This window comes from Dipteris shenzhenensis, chromosome 3 (genome assembly GCF_047967505.1).
Source record: "Dipteris shenzhenensis isolate YYH24624 ecotype China chromosome 3, Dip_SZ_1.0, whole genome shotgun sequence".
NCBI lineage: Eukaryota > Viridiplantae > Streptophyta > Polypodiopsida > Gleicheniales > Dipteridaceae > Dipteris > Dipteris shenzhenensis.
Genome location: NC_141598.1, coordinates 1,113,418 through 1,132,382, shown reverse-complemented (window position 1 = coordinate 1,132,382; position 18,965 = coordinate 1,113,418). Strand labels below are relative to the sequence as shown.

Here is an 18,965-nt window from a genome sequence, read left to right as displayed (position 1 = left end):
AAGTTTGCAAATCGTGGCCCTCTTCTATTTTGGTTCTTTCTCTCTCTCACACACACACTTTCTTTTTTAAAGAACTCTCTCTCTCTCTCTCTCTCTCTCACACACACACACACACATACGAAGTTTGCAAATCATTCGAACTTTCCTATACACGGGCTTCCATCACAAGTGTTGCAAATTAATCATTCCTTATCTTGACAATTGTTTTCCTTTGAAAGAACCAATTTGAAGGCATTGCTCACGACTACTTGTACTCACTTGTTATTAGCTGCCCGCCACCTCCTTAACTATAGTTGAATTTGAGTTTCATTCTTAGTACTCTCCAACAATTGTTTTCCTTTGAAAGAACCAATTTGAAGGCATTGCTCACGACTACTTGTACTCACTTGTTATTAGCTGCTCGCCACCTCCTTAACTATAGTTGAATTTGCGTTTCATTCTTCAGTACTCCCCAACAAAGTCTGCAGAGCATCCTCACGCGTGCGGGTTTTGAACGGTCACGAAAGCCGAGCAACTTGAAATACTTTGGAGACATTGCGAGATTGTCCAACAAGACCGTGTAAAGGTGAGTAGAGAGATTTCTCTACATTAACGAAATTTGTGACTCATTTCGAGTGTCGTGTGCCGTTTCTGCGATCTTGTGCTTTAGGGACACCGGGCGGAGATATATGCACTTCACCTCCTTCATTCGTGGGTAGTCCTGGTAGATTTTGCATCCGTAGCTTGGAGCTGTACTATTATGGTTTGGCGAGCGACTGCACTGTTACTCTGTGACGGTTTCCGCAAGCTCTCTCTGTCTTGGATATTTGGCGATCGATGATGATAATCACCTTCAATATATATAACATTGAACATGTTTTTGATGACTTCCATCACGTTTGCCTTTGATTTTTAAAAATGGGTTTGGGCCTTGGCTCATCTAAGTGTATGTTTCCTTGCCTTAGACTCTGCCTTTGTAAAAGATAGAAATGGGAAATATTTAAAGGTTCTTCATTGTTCTTGGCTTCATTGTAAGTATACGTTTCGTTGCCTTGGACTCTGCATTTTCTACAACTAGTGTTTGCAAGGGGTACGTTTTAACGATAGTAACGCATTTTTTCGGATCACTTAAAATCAATGCTCTCTTTTTAGAAAGTAAGCATATGAACAGATGCAATTATTGATACTTGTTTTTATTGTTTTATGCTTGTCTTTTCCTAAAGTTTTTTCAAATTGAATGACACTTTTGCCTCTAGAATCACCTTTGACTCGAGTAGCCTGTCTTTGTATGAAGTTAGTGCATCTTTCATGGCCTCATCGCTATTTAGAAAGCTTGCAAAATTCTCTTTTAGGGGTGTCGCACAGTTTGGTTCGAAAGAGTCTGGATTTGCAGGGATGATGCGCAGTTTGGTTTGAAGAGTCTGGATTTGCAGGGATGATGCACAGTTTCTGATCTACAAATTGGTCGTCGCAGTTAACCCAAGGCATTGCATAGAAGAAGAGGCCTATTGTGGATGGCTCTCCGACAGCTACTCAAGCAGGTTTTTCATGATTTTGCTCACACGTGTAATGAATTTGTTTGTAGCTTTCAGAATTCTTCTGTTATGTTAAACTGTTTTGCACAATTGTTTGTATGTTGTAGAAAGCGTCTTAATAATGTGGATGTGTCTTCACCTATCACATAGTTAGACACCTACGGGTGGCATGCTCATACTTTATATGGCAGCACCATATCTCTCCATGATTCCTAGCTTCAATGAGGATAAAGACCACGAAGGCTCCAAATGGAGTACCTTGCACGTCATTGCGAGACCTATGCTTTCATTTTGGCCAAATATTTAAGGAAACGATTTGTCCTAGTTTTGCCTTACCTGTTAGAAGATTCTGTTGTTACCGATTCTCAAGGCAGTGACCTTGTGGATCTAGCCAAGGTCTACAAGTTTGTACTTGAGAGACACTTGACCTTTAGATCACTCTATTCACAAACATTGTATATGACATGAAGATGTTGTCTACGGTTCTCAACTATTGGACGTCATCAGCTATAAGCAAGATTGGCACCATTGCCTGGGAAGAACCCTCTCCCTCCATAGCTTTAATAAACATTGATAACTCTTTGATGTAGAAACCAAACAAGGTTGTTCGCAAGGGCAACCTTATTTGACCCCTATGGTGTCCTTTAACCACCCTATTGAGGTACCGATCACCCGTAGACTTTCTCATAAAGTGCTACTATAGTAGAGATGGTGTCCCTCAGTAAGTTAGGCATGGGTCACAATGTCAAATTTTTATTTGACATCCACAAAGCATACATCCTCTTCAATGGTGTTGTTTGTACGATGTCCATCTTAGGTAAAACTGATTTTATAAAATTTTAAGCAGCTCAAGTCCATCCATACATTGGGAGATTTTTGTACGAGGTATTCTTGTTAGATGTATACTTGGGGTCACATTCCGAGGGCTTGGTTTCTCCATGGAGGAAAGTAAGTTTTTTAGAAGTCTTCGAAAGACCAAAGGGTCTATGAGACTAAAAGAAGCGTGATATAATGAGCTGAAAGAGTGGAGCTTCTATCTAGGCATAATCAATCGTATTAGATCTAATACGTGGGCCAGGGTGGAATCTCAAGGGGGCCCCTACAATGAATGAGGCCGTGATAATAGGAAACCCTTGTGATAGAGCGCTGATAGTGGTCTGTGCATGTGACCTGTCATAATCTCCTAGCAGCAGCCCTATGTTTGACAAGAGCCACTGGAACCCCTGTTGGTCATGTCCCCGATCTATTGAACATGGAGGGAAGATCCCCTAGCATGATTCGTTCATCAATCCTTTGTCAAGTCTATCGTGTCACTGAGGCCTCGCCGACTACTAGTGATTTGCTGGTCCGTATGATCTGGCTGCAAAAACTCTGTCGTAAACAGTGGTCCTTGTAGAAGCTGAGCTTCATCGGAAGCTCACTAGGTGCCAGCCAAGTGTAGCTGTAGGAGGTCCTCTCGAATGACCTAGTTGACCTTGTGATACGTGAGCAGGACTGGAGGAGCCTCAATGCTATATTGGAAGGGGGTAAACTGATCCATGTGGAGCCCAAAACTCTCAAACCACCTGCATGTATGCGCATATCACATCTCCGATCACCCTCAACTGCTAAGGTCATGGAGGAGGATAGGGCCAGCCACAGTAATCTACATCGTCTTGAAGTGCAAGAGCCATATTCCCTCATGAAGTGCAAGAGCCATATTCCTTGACTTGGTAAAGGTATGTGATAACTTGAAATGCACCATCAACCTGCAGTGGAGACGCACCGAAACCAGCCATAACAGTGGGACTGATGCCTTGCTGTGGATCATCTGTGACAGCAAGAGAACCTAGAGTCGCTAGCCCAATCTGCCTATGTTAAATCAGGCCGCCAACAAGGGCTGTCATACATACCCGTTGCCTGGTGGGCGGACCAAACAGTAAAAAAGAATGGTCTTGGTCTGAGAATCTTGGAAGTGGGGGTGGAAGCTATGCCACTCTAGTTGAGCAAGTGCAGCATATACCTTGCTCAGGCGGGCTTGCATGGCCGGTCACATCATGAAAATCAGGCTAGAGAAGAGGAGGCCCAATCACGTGTATGATGAAGCGACCTCCACTAGTAACCCATCTAGTGTGAACTGCTCTTTGCGCATGGCTGCTCGGGATGCGTTGAAGATCATAACCTTGGTCTTTCGATGACCTTCAAGCCGTGTGACTCACAAATGGTGTGCAACACGTCCAAACGTCTCTGAAGGCCCTCCGTTGAGGACGAGAGCAAGATCAGGTCATCGCCACATAAGAGGATCTGAATCAAAGCTCCAGCAAGAGAGCAACCGGCGCCCCTAGTGTCTCCATGAAAGTATCAAGCTCATCTTTGTAGAGGCCAAACAAGTTAGGTGACAAGGTACAACCTTGTTTGACTACAATTGTGCTCACGATCTCCTCTGTCCATCCTGTGCCGGTATGGACCTTGCTTGAAACCCTCTCGTAGAGTGCCATAATGGCTCAGATAATCTCTTAATGATAACCCAATCCTGCAAGCGTCAAATAAGGTGGGCTTTCGGCACCATATCAAAAGCTTTGCGGAAGTCCACAAAGCAACAATGTACCCTTTGTCTTCGTGCCGTGACCTCCTCAATGACACCCTTAAGAGTGAATATGTTCCCATGATCACGCCGAAATCCTAAAGGTAGACTTACCAAGGGATAAGCCTGCCTTGTGAGATTAGATCACCAATGATTGCAGGCACACTTTTAGGATTTAAGGATGAAACTAGCTTTTGATTTAGTGGGCTGACATTGGCTATGTATGGGGCAGCTTAATGGGCACTAAACATTAGAGAGTAAGGTAGGATGGAGCACCTATAGGTCATGATGCCTTCTCACATCATACGCAATAAGCCCTTGTTTCCACATGAATTGCGCAAGCAAAGCTTGTGAGTATCTCTTGGTTGCCGCCTTCCAAACCATCACATATTCATAGAGGGCCATGGGGTTAGATCCAAGAGGTTTTGTGTATTAACATTGTCCTCCTCCTCCCAACCCACCGCATAGGGGATCAAGGGGTGGTGTTGGTTTGCATTGTGGGGTGGGCCTATAGATAGATAAGTGACCTGTCATGACACGAGTAACGAGTACTACCCAAATTATTATCCTAATCAGTGGGATTAGTCAACTGGAGAATGTTGATTCAAATGGCTCTAGAATCGGAGTCATATTGAGTGAGATAGAGAGGAAAAAGGTTATGCTAAGTTATAGGTCGCCCCTCCCTCTGTTGGTAAACTGAAAGGAAAGAGTAGAGTGGACACAAATTCAGAATACTTGCATATATGATGAAGAAGAGTGAGGTCCTTATGCAGGCACCTCTTACATGCTCACTGACATCACTGATGACTTCAGAGCTCCACAATCATCTCCTCAATCTGCTCCTAGATTCTCTCAATCATCCTATGTGGCTTTCCACTACCTAACTATGCTTATGGGCACCTAACTGTGCCTCTAGCACTCACACATAGAAACCAAGGTGTGCCTGAGGCATACACCTTGAGATATCCCAACAAACCCCCCCTCAAGGGAATGCCTCAGGCTATGTCAAGGATACAGCTAGCACAAGGTGTCTCATGCCATCTCATGGTGGTCATGGATCTATCAATGGCTAGGATCTCAAGCTAGCAAGGGTTCCCATGGGTGTAAGGTAAACAAAAGGGATACAAAAAGACCTTCCAATGGTTATCTCCCCTGCATGTACATGCACACAATGTCTGCAGGAGGTACCATGGAGCAAAACACATACACATGGCCTACATCATAAGGTGACCAGAGGTGTTTACAAAAACACACAAAACATAATAGTTTATTTCATTCATTTTGGAAGACTATCCAGGCTGAGTACCTTGACTCAACATAAAAAGAGAGATCTGGAGCATACATAGAGATGATTTTAAAATGCATAATCTTCAAAGGATGCCTCATCTTGTGGAGGCACATCAACTGAAAGTAGATTGGCATTTTCTGTCTTTGAAGTTGCTTTGGCTCTGCAAAACTTCTCATGATGATTGTTTTTGCCACAGTGTTTGCATGGATTGATTTTGAAGCAGTCCTTTGAAAGGTGATTTGTCTTCCCACAATGATTGCAAGGTGAAAACTTGCCCTTTTGGATTTTTATAGCATAAGCTGTGTCATTGCCTTTCCTGAGCTCCATGTGCCTTTCTTCTTCTTGGAGAGCAGAGATTAGGATTAGGAAGATTTTTCAAAGTGGTAACAATATGATCATAATCTTCAGGCATACTCTTAAGCAACACTGCCATAGCATCATCTGTAGTGATAGGAGAGTTGATAGAAGCAAGTTGAGTCATAAGACTCCGCATGTAATTGACATGGGCTGCCAAATGAGTGCCACTAACCATCTTCAATTCAAAGAAAGAGATTTTAAGTGATAATTTTGAGATGTGAGAGCTAGCACCAAAAATCATGTCAAGCTTCTGCCAAGCTTCTGAAGGAGACTCTAAGTCAGAGATGTGATGAATATAATCATCTCCTAAAGCAAGAGCAATGATACCATATGCTTTCTCCTCTCTAGCGGGATCCCTTGCAGGGAGTGTCGGAGCTGAGGATTCTCGAGCATTGGAGGCTGTAGAAGAAGAAGTTGAAGTCGGTTTGACAAGTCCCTAGAGGTTTTCCCTCATCAATGCAAATTTCACCTTCATCTGCCATGTGTGGAAGCCCTTTCCATTGAACTTATCTATATTCAATATGGTAGCCATGAGAGGGTCTAACCCAGGTATTGGGCAGTGTCTTCTCTCTTACAAGGCTAGAATAACAAGTGAAAGGCTTCCAAATATAAGCATTTAATGTAGCAAAGACTAGTGACCAAAATTCAATCAATGATGCTTTTTCTTACATGCTTCATAGAGGTGGCTAAAATGAAAGCTTTCCAATCAAAACCAGGTATAGCAACTCAAAGCAAAGCTGAAGCCACAGTTGTACTGATGCTATTGAAAACTTCAAAAACTCAGAAATGCTAGAGTAGCATCTTATGTAGCATCCCTTTCAAAAACTTGTCAAAACTGTCAAAATCAAAAGACTGAACTTGGAGGGCTTGTATCTCACTCTCCAGAGCAAAGGAAAAGGGGGTTTCTGAGCCAAAAGAAAGCTTATATACCACGGAAGGTCCACTGAGGAGAAGGGGCGCAAAATCCCGTCAGGGCGCCATAGCTTGCCTCTCCATTTTCGACTGGTTTTTCTCTGTTTTCAGCTTGAATATGCAGCCATTGCTGCTCAGATTTCAGCACAGGGTAGCTCTAGGTATGGAGAAGCTCCCTCTGAAAGGAATTAGAGAAGCATGGAGCATTCTCAAAATGCAGGAAGAAGGGTCGACGATCTGTGTGAAATGGCGACGAGCAGAGGCAGTAATTCTTCGATTCCTTGCAGCCAGGGGTTCGCCCCTTCGAGGTGTATCTCCAGCAGGAAGGGCATGGAGAATGGCAGAGAAACGGAGGAGAACAGGCTTAAGCAAGTTTTGGGAAGAAGAGGAAGAGATGGTGAAGAAGAAGATGGAGAAGAAGATGATGATGTGGCAGAAATGGAATCAAGGGGGATCAAATGGCTCTGATACGATGTTGGTAAATTGAAAGGAAAGAGTAGAGTGGACACAAATTTAGAATACTTGCATATATGATGAAGAAGAGTGAGGTCCTTATGTAGGCACCTTTTACATGCTCACTGACATCACTGATGACTTCAGAGCTCCACAATCATCTCCTCAATCTGCTCCTAGACCCTCCCCTCTCACCTCCCCTCCCCTCCCTTCCCTTCCGCCTCCCGCCTTCCTCCTCCCTTGCTCCTCCCTCCTTGCACCAGTGAGGATTGCCTTGGGTTAGATAAGAGTCTCATCACGTGGATTGATCATTGAGGCAGGGTTAGGGAAGGAGGACATGGGGAATATTTCTCGTGAGCAAAGGGTATGCTTCATATGTTACTCTACCTAATCCTTTTTTGGGCTGATGAGGGGACACATAGACCACTTATCAAGAGCCTGTAGTATTACACGGTCGGATACCACACATATTTCTTGACCTCCTGTGACAGGGAGGGAGTATGATGATAATGGGGATAACACATGGCTGGACCGTCGATCATATTCAACTATTGTTGCTTCTACAGCTCGGAACTTGTCTGACTCAACGTTCGCATAGCTATTGAGATAATGATGTCTATCTTTTAGGTAGCTCTCTGTCCATAACTGGTGACCCAGCAGTCTGCTGATGGCCTTTCCAGTATAACTATATACCTCTAGATGAATCCAGGAACATGCCCAAACTTCTCCTCTTAACTAATCTACTCTTTAGATACGTACCCTGTGTTGTTAATGACAGCAATGAATCTCTTTGTTATTGTCTGCTGTACAGTAAATAGTCTTCATGATTGTCTGCTGTATAGTAAATAGTCTTCATGCTGTACAGTGAGTAGTGTTAGAAAATGAAATCCCACCAGAGGGTATCCCGCAGCGGAAGACTGATAGATTAGTCTAGGAAGTATACGCGGAAGTGTTTCACTATGGAATCAAGCTTCATAGCCATGTGTGTACTTCACAACCATTTATTTATGTGCAGACTAGCAAATAGACTGTGCTCAAGGACAAAATATATAGAATCTTCTTATATATTTCCATCCATCCATAAACTGGACAAGATACAATACCAAAAGGGTTCTCCTACTATATGCCTGGCACCTCTAGATCTCTGAGCCCGCATGCTCCACTGAGCTTATGTAGACTCTCCGTCCAAAGGATCTCTTCCACCTTGCTGTTCCGAAACTCAGCCTAGGTGGGCAGCTCCTTGAGCTATATCTGCAGCACTCTATAGGTCACCTTCACCTCCTGAATATAGGCTCAAGGGTGGTCCTCCTGCTGCTCCTTCCTGCTCTTGGATTGCTGCTCCACGTGATATTCAAATGAGGCCCAAAGGCCTCCCTTTTATAGGGCACAAGGCCCTGCGAAATGGACCTACCCAGCAGCCTCTTCCTGGCCAACTCAGTCTGCACCTACCAGCTGACTGGCTTGGGGAGGCTATAAAAAGCCCCTTAGCGCTTGTTCCTCGTCTCTTGCTGGCCCTGCCTGGCCACGTGGCAGGCTGCCACTGGCCCAGGCACGGCTGCTCATGTCCCAGCATGTTTTGCATGCCCTTAGGGTCTTCCAGAGCTTGCTGACCTGTGCATTTCTGTCCTCTCCATGGGTGGACAGCATCTGGATGTTCCTTTGCCAGATCTGCCCTCCGTGGTCGGTATCCCCTGCCAGCCCATGCCTATTACTACTCTATTGTCCACCCGCCCGATGAACTCCTCATATGGGGGTGGGGAGGTGACCAACTCTATTCCAAAAAATAGTCTATGGCTTCCATGTTGCTATAAATAGCACGACAGTTTACCTAATGTGTATCATAGTTACAATCAAGTCTTGCTTATATTCTGGTACTTCTTCAGTTTAGGTAGTGCTGTTACAACTGATATTTTCAGTTCCTGTAATTATTTGTTTTCTACAGGCATCTTTTAATCACTTTGTTTCTTGAGCTACAATGGCTACTTGACTTTCTTCAGGTTACAATAAGCCGAGGGCTAGGGTCAAGAGTGGCAACACTGAACAACCCAAAGCATCTTAATGCACTTACAACGTCTATGGTACACAGCTATGGCTCTTTGTGTGTTGGAATGCTGGAAGTGTTTGCAGTAGGCAATCAACAAATTATGAGGATGTTTTGTTTTGCAGGTAACCCGACTTCGAAGATTTTATGAGAAGTGGGAGCATGAAAATGGTGTCCACATGGTTATTCTCAAAGTAATCCCTGTGGTGTACTAAACTGAAGGCTATGTTTTTGATTTTCCCTTTGGAGGCCATTCGAGGAAGCTTTGGTGTCATGCTGTAGAAAGAGGCTTTGAATGATTATTTGCTTCTATGAAGGAAATCCAAATTTATTGAGTTGTGCTATTTCTTGAAGGGCTTCATGTCTATTGCATGTTACAGCCCCTGCTCCTTATCGTTCAAATGTTTTCTTGAATATTTTTCCTTGAATAGGGGGCAGGTGGTACGTTCTGTTCAGGTGCAGATGTGAAGGATTTGCATAGATATGGTCTAGAAGGTATTGCTGCTTTCAAGATATTCAGCAAGTTTTAGGTTCAAGGAGTAGTTTAATTTGCGGGTTTGTCTGAAAACCATCGTATGCTTCTGTAGAATAGTTCTCCTCCTTGGTTAGAGGGGTTAGAATGTTTGTAAAAAGATTTCACTCCCTCTCACTTATGGAGCAATGGTGAAGTAGGACTGTCACTGCAAATTTTTGTGGTCTTTAAGACTTAACGCCTTTGGAATGCTTCATGTATCAGAGTTTTGAAGTGCCATAATACAGGTCAGATATACTTTCAGTTCGGATGCCTATTTGTTTTAGGCTACGAATTTCCTTATTTTAGACTATCCTAAGTGGTGCATTGCGGTATCAAGTAGATTGTTTAAGCATTTTTTTGCTTTACATGTTCGTTTGGGAGAGACTTAAATGAAATCGTATACTCTTCACAAGCAGTTGTAGCTTGAATGAAGAAAATGTGGACTGCTTTTTGATTAGCTTCTCCTTTTGTTGTTCATTTTATCTTATTTGTTCCTTTTAATAAAATAATAATCAAAAGGAAGGGTAAGAATACTTAGCTCAAGGATCCAAGAAGATTGACCAATATAACATTGTTTATCGGTACCGTGGCCTCCAAATGTGGGTGCTCTCAAAACCTCAATTACTCTTGGGTACCATCAAACCCTCAATTACTCTTGGTACCTCCAAAGTACCCTCTTGCTTGATTTGAGCGAAGCGTCGCTATGAACATTATTTTTCTCTTGCTAGCTTTTTCTCTTTTTCATTTCTTATTTATCAAGGTTTATCTCTTGAGATAACATTTGAGCACAACACACTATCAATGTTTAGGAGCATTTTCCTATACCCTCTTGTACTAAATGTTGCAAGCTACATCCTCTTTCCCAGTTTAATACTGAAATGTAGGTTGTCCAGAGATATTCGTGCACAACAACTAATAACTCTTTTTCATAAATGCATTCAGCACTTTGAAGCTTTGGCTCTCAAAGGCTATAGTAGGTCTGTAGTAGCTACACATCCCTAAGAAACATCTCATCTCATTAATGTACGTGGGAGACTTTGACCATTTAGTCTTCTTGGGATCCTCCATGGCCCCTTTGGTAGAGATATTTCTCTTGTGAGATTGTTCAATAAGAGTACTCAAATTGTTTGCTTTAACCTTGTAAGGGACTGTAGAACCCTTGGAGATCCAAAACTTCACCATCAAAGTCTCCCATTGAGTGGCCATCCGTGATGCTCCAATTGCCCTTGACTATATTTCGAGCTAGTCCTTTACCGATCGTGGGATCTTCTTGCATGCGTGTGACATATGGCTCCGATTCATGTAATTAAACAGTTGACATTCATCTTTGTGGATGCTTCTCAGCCAAACTTCTATTGCGACTCCTCTTTTCCGTCTATTGCGACAGCCGTGCGACTCACGCTTTGGCTTTGTGGATCCATCACCTTGGTTTGCCTTCGTCAATTCAGCTGCCAATAGATCTTTTTCGTGCTTATATGAGGTTTCTCAAACCTCCATGCACCATTCCTTGCCTCTAGTACACGACCTCAATCCATCGCACTCGTCTTCAGGTGCTCAGCTTCTACTAGGTGAGGTGAGTAGTCGACTATACATGCTCCCATGAGTCTTTTGTGTTCGAGGTGCCTGGTTGCTTTGATCTCTTGAAGCCTTTCCTTCATTACTGCACGTTCATCGTGCACGTTGTAGGCATAGTTCGATCGACCTCTTAATTCATTGGAGTCATTATCGACCCCTCTTGTCACTCGAATGTCAATTGAATCGGTGTGCAACGTTCTCTTTGACTTCACAAGCAGAGGATCCATGCTTTGATACCAAGTGTAATGAACCAAATTGTCTAGTTCTCCTCAAATTCCTGATTCTTGTCGATTAGTAGAGAAACTAAGTCTCTATAGGGCCTCCTACAGCCTCAATGCTGCAATAAGTGCTCCATGACGTCTATGTTAGGTATTTCTTTCCCTATCCTGTTCATTTCCTACTCTAGGTTGACTAACTATGTGCTTAGGACTTATCCTGGGTGCTCCCCTAGTTGGGTACTACTAATGTATGAGAGAGAAGTATCCTTCCAAGGAAAGGGATGGAAGAGGGATGTTACGACACGAGTGGTTACACTCCATTAGACGTGCTCTTTCAATTCTCCCTAAGACCTAGGTTAATCCTCAAGGTACTAGAGTTTCTACGATTCCTTGACTCCACTCTTATTCTAATCCCTTTTTTACCCCTAGGCAATGAGCTATAACTTAACCTTTTCCTCCCTATCTCACTCAATATCTGTTTGTAGAACCGCCTGAACCAACCTTCTTCCCTTGACCAGTCCCATGGTAATACTAGGTACTCATGTCATGATATTCCTTCCTGCTTAATTTTTAGCCGTCCTCAACTACCCTCTGAGTTGACCTTCTGATCCACTGCTGTGTCGATCTGTGGGTCGTTGGAGCTCAATCACCTCTCTTGGCTCTTACACCTCTGAATTGCAACTGGCTCTGATACCATGTTGGAGATATCTGAACATGTACTAAGGTGAATTTTCTGTAAACTCAGCATGCTTACCTTGGATGGTGGCGTGCAAAGCTGCCAAATCTTTCATTCTCATATGTCAGCTCTTCTATTGCCTTGCATGCCCCTTCAGGTGCTTCTTGCATATCTCTTAGTTGTTGTCGTTCGGTCCCCATGGCTTACACTGATCTTTAAGGCTGATCTTTTCTGATTCCCACGCTGTTCTCTCCTTCTCCCATTCATTCCTTTTGCCTTTCTCCTTCCACCATTCATCTTGCACCATCCACCTTGTTTCTTTGTCTCAGATAATACCTTGTTTACATGTGCTTTCTCATTGAACAACACCATATTAGTGGCTTCCAAGCTATCAACCTCCTCAACCGGCACTAGACAAATCGTATGGGGTGGGTGATGACGTCTGAAATACCTTTGGGTGGTCCTCCTGCTATGTAAGCCGTTATAGCAGCTTCCAAAGCTTGCTTCCCCTGTGTTTCCTCTACATATCCTCGTGTAGACAGAATTGTTTGCACAATTCTGCTCTATTTCTTACAATTTTGACTATTTGGATTTTTATCCCTTAGATACCGTACTTGCAGACTGTTTTGTCTATCTGTGCCTCACATATTTGTGTTTGTGTGCAGCTTCGGGTGTTCCACAACAGTAAATGGTCCCCTGGAAGCAGGTGGGTACTGTTTCTTAATGCTTTCTTGCAGGTCCTTGTAGATTCTTGCAGGTGTTTTGCAGTCCAGTTCAAGCTAGAGACGTGCGGCAGGTACAGCAGCAGGTCCGTGGCCTGGAGCAGGTTCTAGAGGGGGCTGTGCACGACAGCCCAGTACAGGCCCTGGGGTGGTCGCGATAGCTTCTTGGTGCCCTTGGAGTGTTCGTGACTGCTTCTTGGGGCGTCACACTTTCCACAGCAGCCCATGGCCAAGGCAGGGCATTGCCACAGCACTCCATAAGCAGGTGCAGCTTGGCCAGGTCCTAGGCTCAGCCTAGGTGACACTCTGGAGACCCCTCGCGATAGGAAGATTAGGTGAGGGAGGGGCTGGGAGGGTCGACGGGGGCACACATACGTGTGCACGTACACGTACACGTACACGTGTGTGTGTATGTAGATACATACATACATATAGGTATTTTACATGTATGTATGTATGTACATGTATATGTAAATGTATGTATGTATGGTATGTATGTATGCATGCATGTACACACACACACACACACACACACACACACACACTTTTTTTTTTTTTTTGGTTTGTTTTGGGGCGAAACCAAGATACTTATATTATGAAACTTTCATTTACATCTGGGCAGTGCTCAAAAGAGAGCCAAAGCCCTATGCATCAGAAGCAGTAAAATAAAAGTTGAATACAAGACAATACCAAATCTTCCTCATGTAAGGCATCATATAATGACTGCCGCAATGAGGCTCGGAAGAACTCATATGGATGCTGAAGGGGAGAATTCAGATATGCTTGATTACGCTGCAACCAGAGGGTCCATAAGGCCCAGTATCTGATCCAGTGGAAGAAAAGAGAATACTGTGACAGAGATGCTGATAGTTTGCCATACATCCAGAAAAACCTGTAGAACCTGTGTGCTGGAAATCTGAGAGATAAGAAATAGGAGATTCTGTCTAGAAGGTTTCTGGAATATGAACAAGACCACAGTAGATGCGGAATACTCTCAGATGTAAGGTGACGTCTTGGACAAAGAGGTGAAGCTATCCGTCTTTGAGCCAATTTCACCCCTACCGGAAGAATACCAACAATACATCTCCATAAAAATAATCGTTGCTTCAATGGCATTTTCAACTTCCATATCAATTGCACTTTTCCCTTCCACCAGGCTAATGACTTGTTCAAATGCCATAGAGAATTAGCATGATGGGCAATCCAAGGAGGAGGTAATATCAATTGATAAGCCTGTATAGAAGTCAATAAATGCAAAGGCCTAGAGGAGATGCTTGTATTTGAAGACTGAAGGTGCCAAGCTTGAAGCCTGTCTCTGACATTCAATGTCGGAATCGGAACCAGAGGGAGTAAGAGATCAGCAATAGCTTTCCATATAGGTCTATGATGCATCCCCAGATTGTATTGTCGACATGCTACTGGAAAAGTGAGAATATTTCCTTGCATATCTACTACGTCATCGATGAAACGGATACCCATTTTCATAAGATTATAAGCTCTGATGGGTTGTTGAGCTGCAAGGGGAGAGGAGAACACAGCACTCCAATGAATACTTTCCATTTTGAGTGAGGAATCTGTAGAAGTAGGAAGGGGAGACCATTTGATGTGCGAGAGTACTTGCTTCCAGTCCTGTATCAAGGAATTAGAAAATGGACAGCTAGGTATTTTACCTTGAAATTTGCCCAGTACTACTTCCGATGGATCAACTAGCCAATGTCCATAAGCATTTGTGGTCATCTGTCCACACAAAATTGCCAACATAATGGACCAAGGCTGCTCTTGTTGAAAAAATGTCTTGAGCATAGTGATCTTTCTTGCCAACACATGAAATTGGATGTTGATTATATTCAAACCACCATGCATTCTTGGTGAACAAAGCATATCCATTTTGGGCAGCCGTAAAGCTTTTTTATGAAGCTTAGTTTTCCAAAAAATCTCCATGGCTTGAGACATAAAGGAGGTGAGATCTCGGGATGACCAATGTAATAGAGGAAGGTAGAACTGGACATAAGCTAGAACAATAGACTGGACAATTCGAAGCCGTACATGCAAAGGCCAAGTGGAGATCTTCCAATATTCTAATTTGTCCTGAATTTTGTTTGACACCCATGACATTTGTTGCTTATTGCTGATTTTCCAGCCAATGGGATAGCCCAAATGTCTTACTATGTTTTCCGGATAAATAATCTGGCCTGGCCACAGGGTAGCATGCCAATCACAATGCTTGAGAGGCAAGAGTTTTGATTTCTGAAAGTTGATTTTAAGACGAGCTGCCAACCCAAAATCTGAAAGGGTATCCATCAAAAGGCGAATCTCCAAAGGACTATTCTTTGGCATGAAGAATGAATCATCTGCATAGGCTTGAGCAATGAAGGGTCGTGAACCAGAAATTTGAAGCCCCTGTAGCTGTCCAGTATCAACCATGTGATCCATATAAAGAAGCAAAGGATGTGAAGCGATGGCATATAGCAAAGCACTGAGAGGGCATCCCTGTCGAACTGAACGTTCGAGAGTCCAAGACTCAGACAAATGATTCCCTATAAAGCATTGTGCAGTGGAATCTGAGTAAAGCCAATATATGACATTAACTAGCTTTGGCCCAAAACCAAGTTTTGACATGATTTGAGAGACATAATCCCACTGTATTGTATCAAATGCCTTCGCCACATCCACCTGCATAACCAACACATCTTGATCTGAATATTTTGCATATTCCATTGCGATGAGAGTGTTAGAGATATTGTCATGTATGTGCCGTCTTCGAACAAAACCATATTGCCGGGGATGAAGTCCATCATGAAGGATATTCTTTATCCGATGTACCAACAGTTTGGCAATCAGTTTGTATATAACCGGCATCAAAGTGATGGGCCTCCAGTCATCCATAGTCTCACATAGAGGTTTTTTGGGCACAAGCTTAACCAGACCATGCTTCCAAGCTGAGGGAAGATGTTGCTGCTGCCAGGCTACATTTATAAACTGTAGAATTGGACCCTTCAATTCAGGCCAAAAGGCTTCAAAGAATTCAACCGTCAGACCATCCCAGCCAGGGGATTTATGTTTACCCAAATGCCGAAGAGCTTCATCCAATTCCACATCTGTAAAAGACATTTCCAGCATTGAGGCTTTTTGCAAAGAGACAATAGGAGAAACAAGTACACACACACACACACACACACACACACTTTTTTTTGTGAAGCCATTAACTATATTATTAACATAAGATCAATATACATGACATTAGACTCAAAAAGGGAGCCTAATGGAAAAACTCAAAAACAGTCAGAAAACACTTCAAGGCTAGTAGCATCCAAGTCCGTCGCAGCATAACTATCATACAAAGATTGCTTGAGGGACATTCTGAAGAAAGCATATGCCTGAGGAAACTGTTGTCCCATCCTAGAATGCAATCTCTGTGTCCAAATGGTCCAGAGTATCCAAAAACGAGTCCAGTGAAAGAAAAGGAGGAATGGAGACATCTGGGATGAGAAGCATCCAAACATCCAGAAGAGTTTCCCAAATCTGATAGAGGGAAACCGAAGCCGCAGCAAGTGAGAAACATGAGTGATCAATAGCCGAGAGTGCGGGCAAGACCATAACAAGTGAGGAACTGTCTCACGGTAATGAGAGCAATGGGGGCAGAAAGGGGAAGCAATGCGACGTGCTGCCAATTTCTCCCCAATGGAAAAAGCTCCCACTATACATCTCCAAAAGAAGAGCCTCTGTTTCAATGGCAATTTGGCTTTCCAAATTTTCTTGAGTCTTGATTGCCACCAAGATAAAGGCCTATCCAAATTCCAAAGAGAGTTGGCATGCTTATCAATCCATGGCAGTGGAAGAAGAAATCTGTAAACCATCGAGGAGGCCAGATTATGCATTGAAAGCGAGCAGGTAGCAGGGGATGAGGAAGTCAGATTCCAATCCAACAATCTGTCCTATACAAACAGTGGAGGAATAGGAACAAATGGCTGCAACATGGTTGTAAGTATTCTCCAAATGGGTCGATGATGCAGACCTAAGGGGAATGTCCTGCAAGCTTGTGGGAATGAAAGCACATAACCATGTTGATCCACAACATCTCCGACAAATCTTATGCCCAGTTTCATGAGATTATATGCTTTAATAGGTGCCTGTGAAGCGAGAGGCGATTCAAACACCTTGCTCCAATGGATGCTTTCCAAACACACACACACACACACACACATACACATACACATACCTTTTTTTTGTGAGAAGAAATATTTTATTGCTGTGAAATAATTACATTCATAGGTACTCCAAAAGCGACTCCAAAAGCGGAGTAACTACTACTTAACCGAAAATCTCAGTATAAGCCATATATACATCATGATCAATCAAATGAGTCTGAAAGCAATCATAAAACGATTGCCGTAGAGATCGTTTGAAAAAAACGAAAGATGGAAAAGTAGGATCACCAAAGACTCTATGATTTCTGTCCATCCATAGAGTCCAAAGTGCCCAGTAGCGCACCCAAACAAAAAATAAAATCAAAACCCTGTCTAACGGGATGAAAACCAAATAACCAGAAGAACCTGCCAAAAGTAACAGTAGGAAATCTCGCTCGAAGCCCCTTACGAATGAGAGCGAGGAAATCACAAGTATGTGGACAGTGCCATAAAATGTGAGGCACAGATTCAGTAGAGTGTAGACATCTGTGGCAAACAGCCGGGGCAATATGTCTATGCGTGAGTAATTGCCCAGATGGAAAAATGCCAAGTAGAACTCGCCAGAGGAAAAGTTGTTGCCGAAGAGGGACTTTATAATGCCATAGGAGACGCAGCCGCTTTCTCCACCACTTTGATGGGCATTCCATATGCCAAACAGAATTGGCTCTATCAAAAACCCAAGACGGAGGTAACAACACTTTATACAGAGAAGGCACTGTGATATGTGACAGCTTCAAAGGACGGGCTGAAGAAGAGGAAGAATGGAGAGTCCAATCCTCAAGCCTATCCTGAAGTTCCAAACGAGGTACCGGCAAGAAAGGTTGAAGCATTTCTGAAATTTTGTGCCATAAAGGACGATAATGAGCTCCTAAACCATACTTGCTAGCAGCCGCAAAAAAAGATAAAAGAGTGCCATCATCCTGAAGTACATCCGCTACAGAAGCAATACCTTTGAAAGATATAAAATAAGAACGCCTGGGTTCTTGTATGGCCAAAGGAGGGTGGAATACTTTGGACCAATAAATATTCTGAGCCCTCAAGGAATTTCCCAACAAAGAATCCCTGCCATTCCATTCCAAGTGGGATAAAATATGCTTCCAATCAAGAAGTAAACGAGAGACAAAAGGGCAGCCTCTTATCTTGCCTTGTATAGAGCCAAATAGAAAATCCCACTGTGTAGGCTGCCAATGCCCAAAAGCAGAAGTATCAATATGTAACAAAAGAGAGCGGATCATGAAAGCCCAAGGCTGATCCCTTTGCATAAACTGCAACATCATTTTCCCCCTGTGAGCAAGTATATGCATTTGAATATTGAGTATGTTCAAACCCCCGTGCATCTTTGGAGAACAGAGGCGATGCATAGAGAGTAATCTGAGACTTTTCTTGCCATTTTTCGAATGCCAGAAAATCTCCATGATAGCAGACATAAAGGAAACTAGATCTGCCTTAGTAAACATGATGAGAGGCAGATAGAATTGTATGTATGCTATCAAAATGGATTGCGTTATTCGCAAACGAACATGTAATGGCCAAGTTGCTAGCTTCCAATATTTAAGTTTTTTCCTCAGCTTTGTGAGCACCCAATCAGTTTGTTGAGAACGAGTGAGCCCCTAACCTAGAGGATAGCCAAGATGTCGAATCAACTGAGAAGGTGGAATAATTTCCCCAGGCCACAAAAGACTATGCCAGTCTTTAGCATGCAACGGCAATAGCTTGGATTTTTGAAAATTCACATGAAAACCAGCAGCTAAGCCATATGTGGAAAGAGCCTGCATAATCAAGGAGAGATCGCTGTGAGTATTTTTCGGGGTAAAGAAAGAATCATCAGCATATGCCTGAGCGATCATGCTACGGCTGCTAGGAATTTCCAATCCATGCAACATGCCAGTGTCCAAAAGGTGGTCCATATATTGAAGCATTGGATGAGTGGCTATGGCAAATAGTA

General features: G+C 43.2%; 1 protein-coding gene across 4 annotated transcripts in view; it reads left to right on the top strand.

The window, feature by feature from the left end:
* Positions 1 to 331: 331 nt before the first annotated feature.
* Positions 332 to 18,965, top strand: part of LOC147903202 (3-hydroxyisobutyryl-CoA hydrolase-like protein 1, mitochondrial) — a 183,846-nt gene continuing 165,212 nt past the window's right edge. For 3 of the 4 annotated variants that reach the window (XM_087372979.1, XM_087372976.1, XM_087372978.1), the window contains exons 1-5: positions 332 to 565; positions 1,454 to 1,520; positions 9,085 to 9,165; positions 9,254 to 9,322; positions 9,560 to 9,623. In XM_087372979.1, the coding sequence (XP_087229105.1) occupies positions 1,494 to 1,520; positions 9,085 to 9,165; positions 9,254 to 9,322; positions 9,560 to 9,623 (241 nt within the window). In that variant the 5' untranslated portion in view covers positions 332 to 565; positions 1,454 to 1,493. Of the gene's footprint in view, positions 566 to 1,412; positions 1,521 to 9,084; positions 9,166 to 9,253; positions 9,323 to 9,559; positions 9,624 to 18,965 lie in introns of all 4 variants that reach the window. The other variant, XM_087372977.1, reaches the window with a different exon arrangement.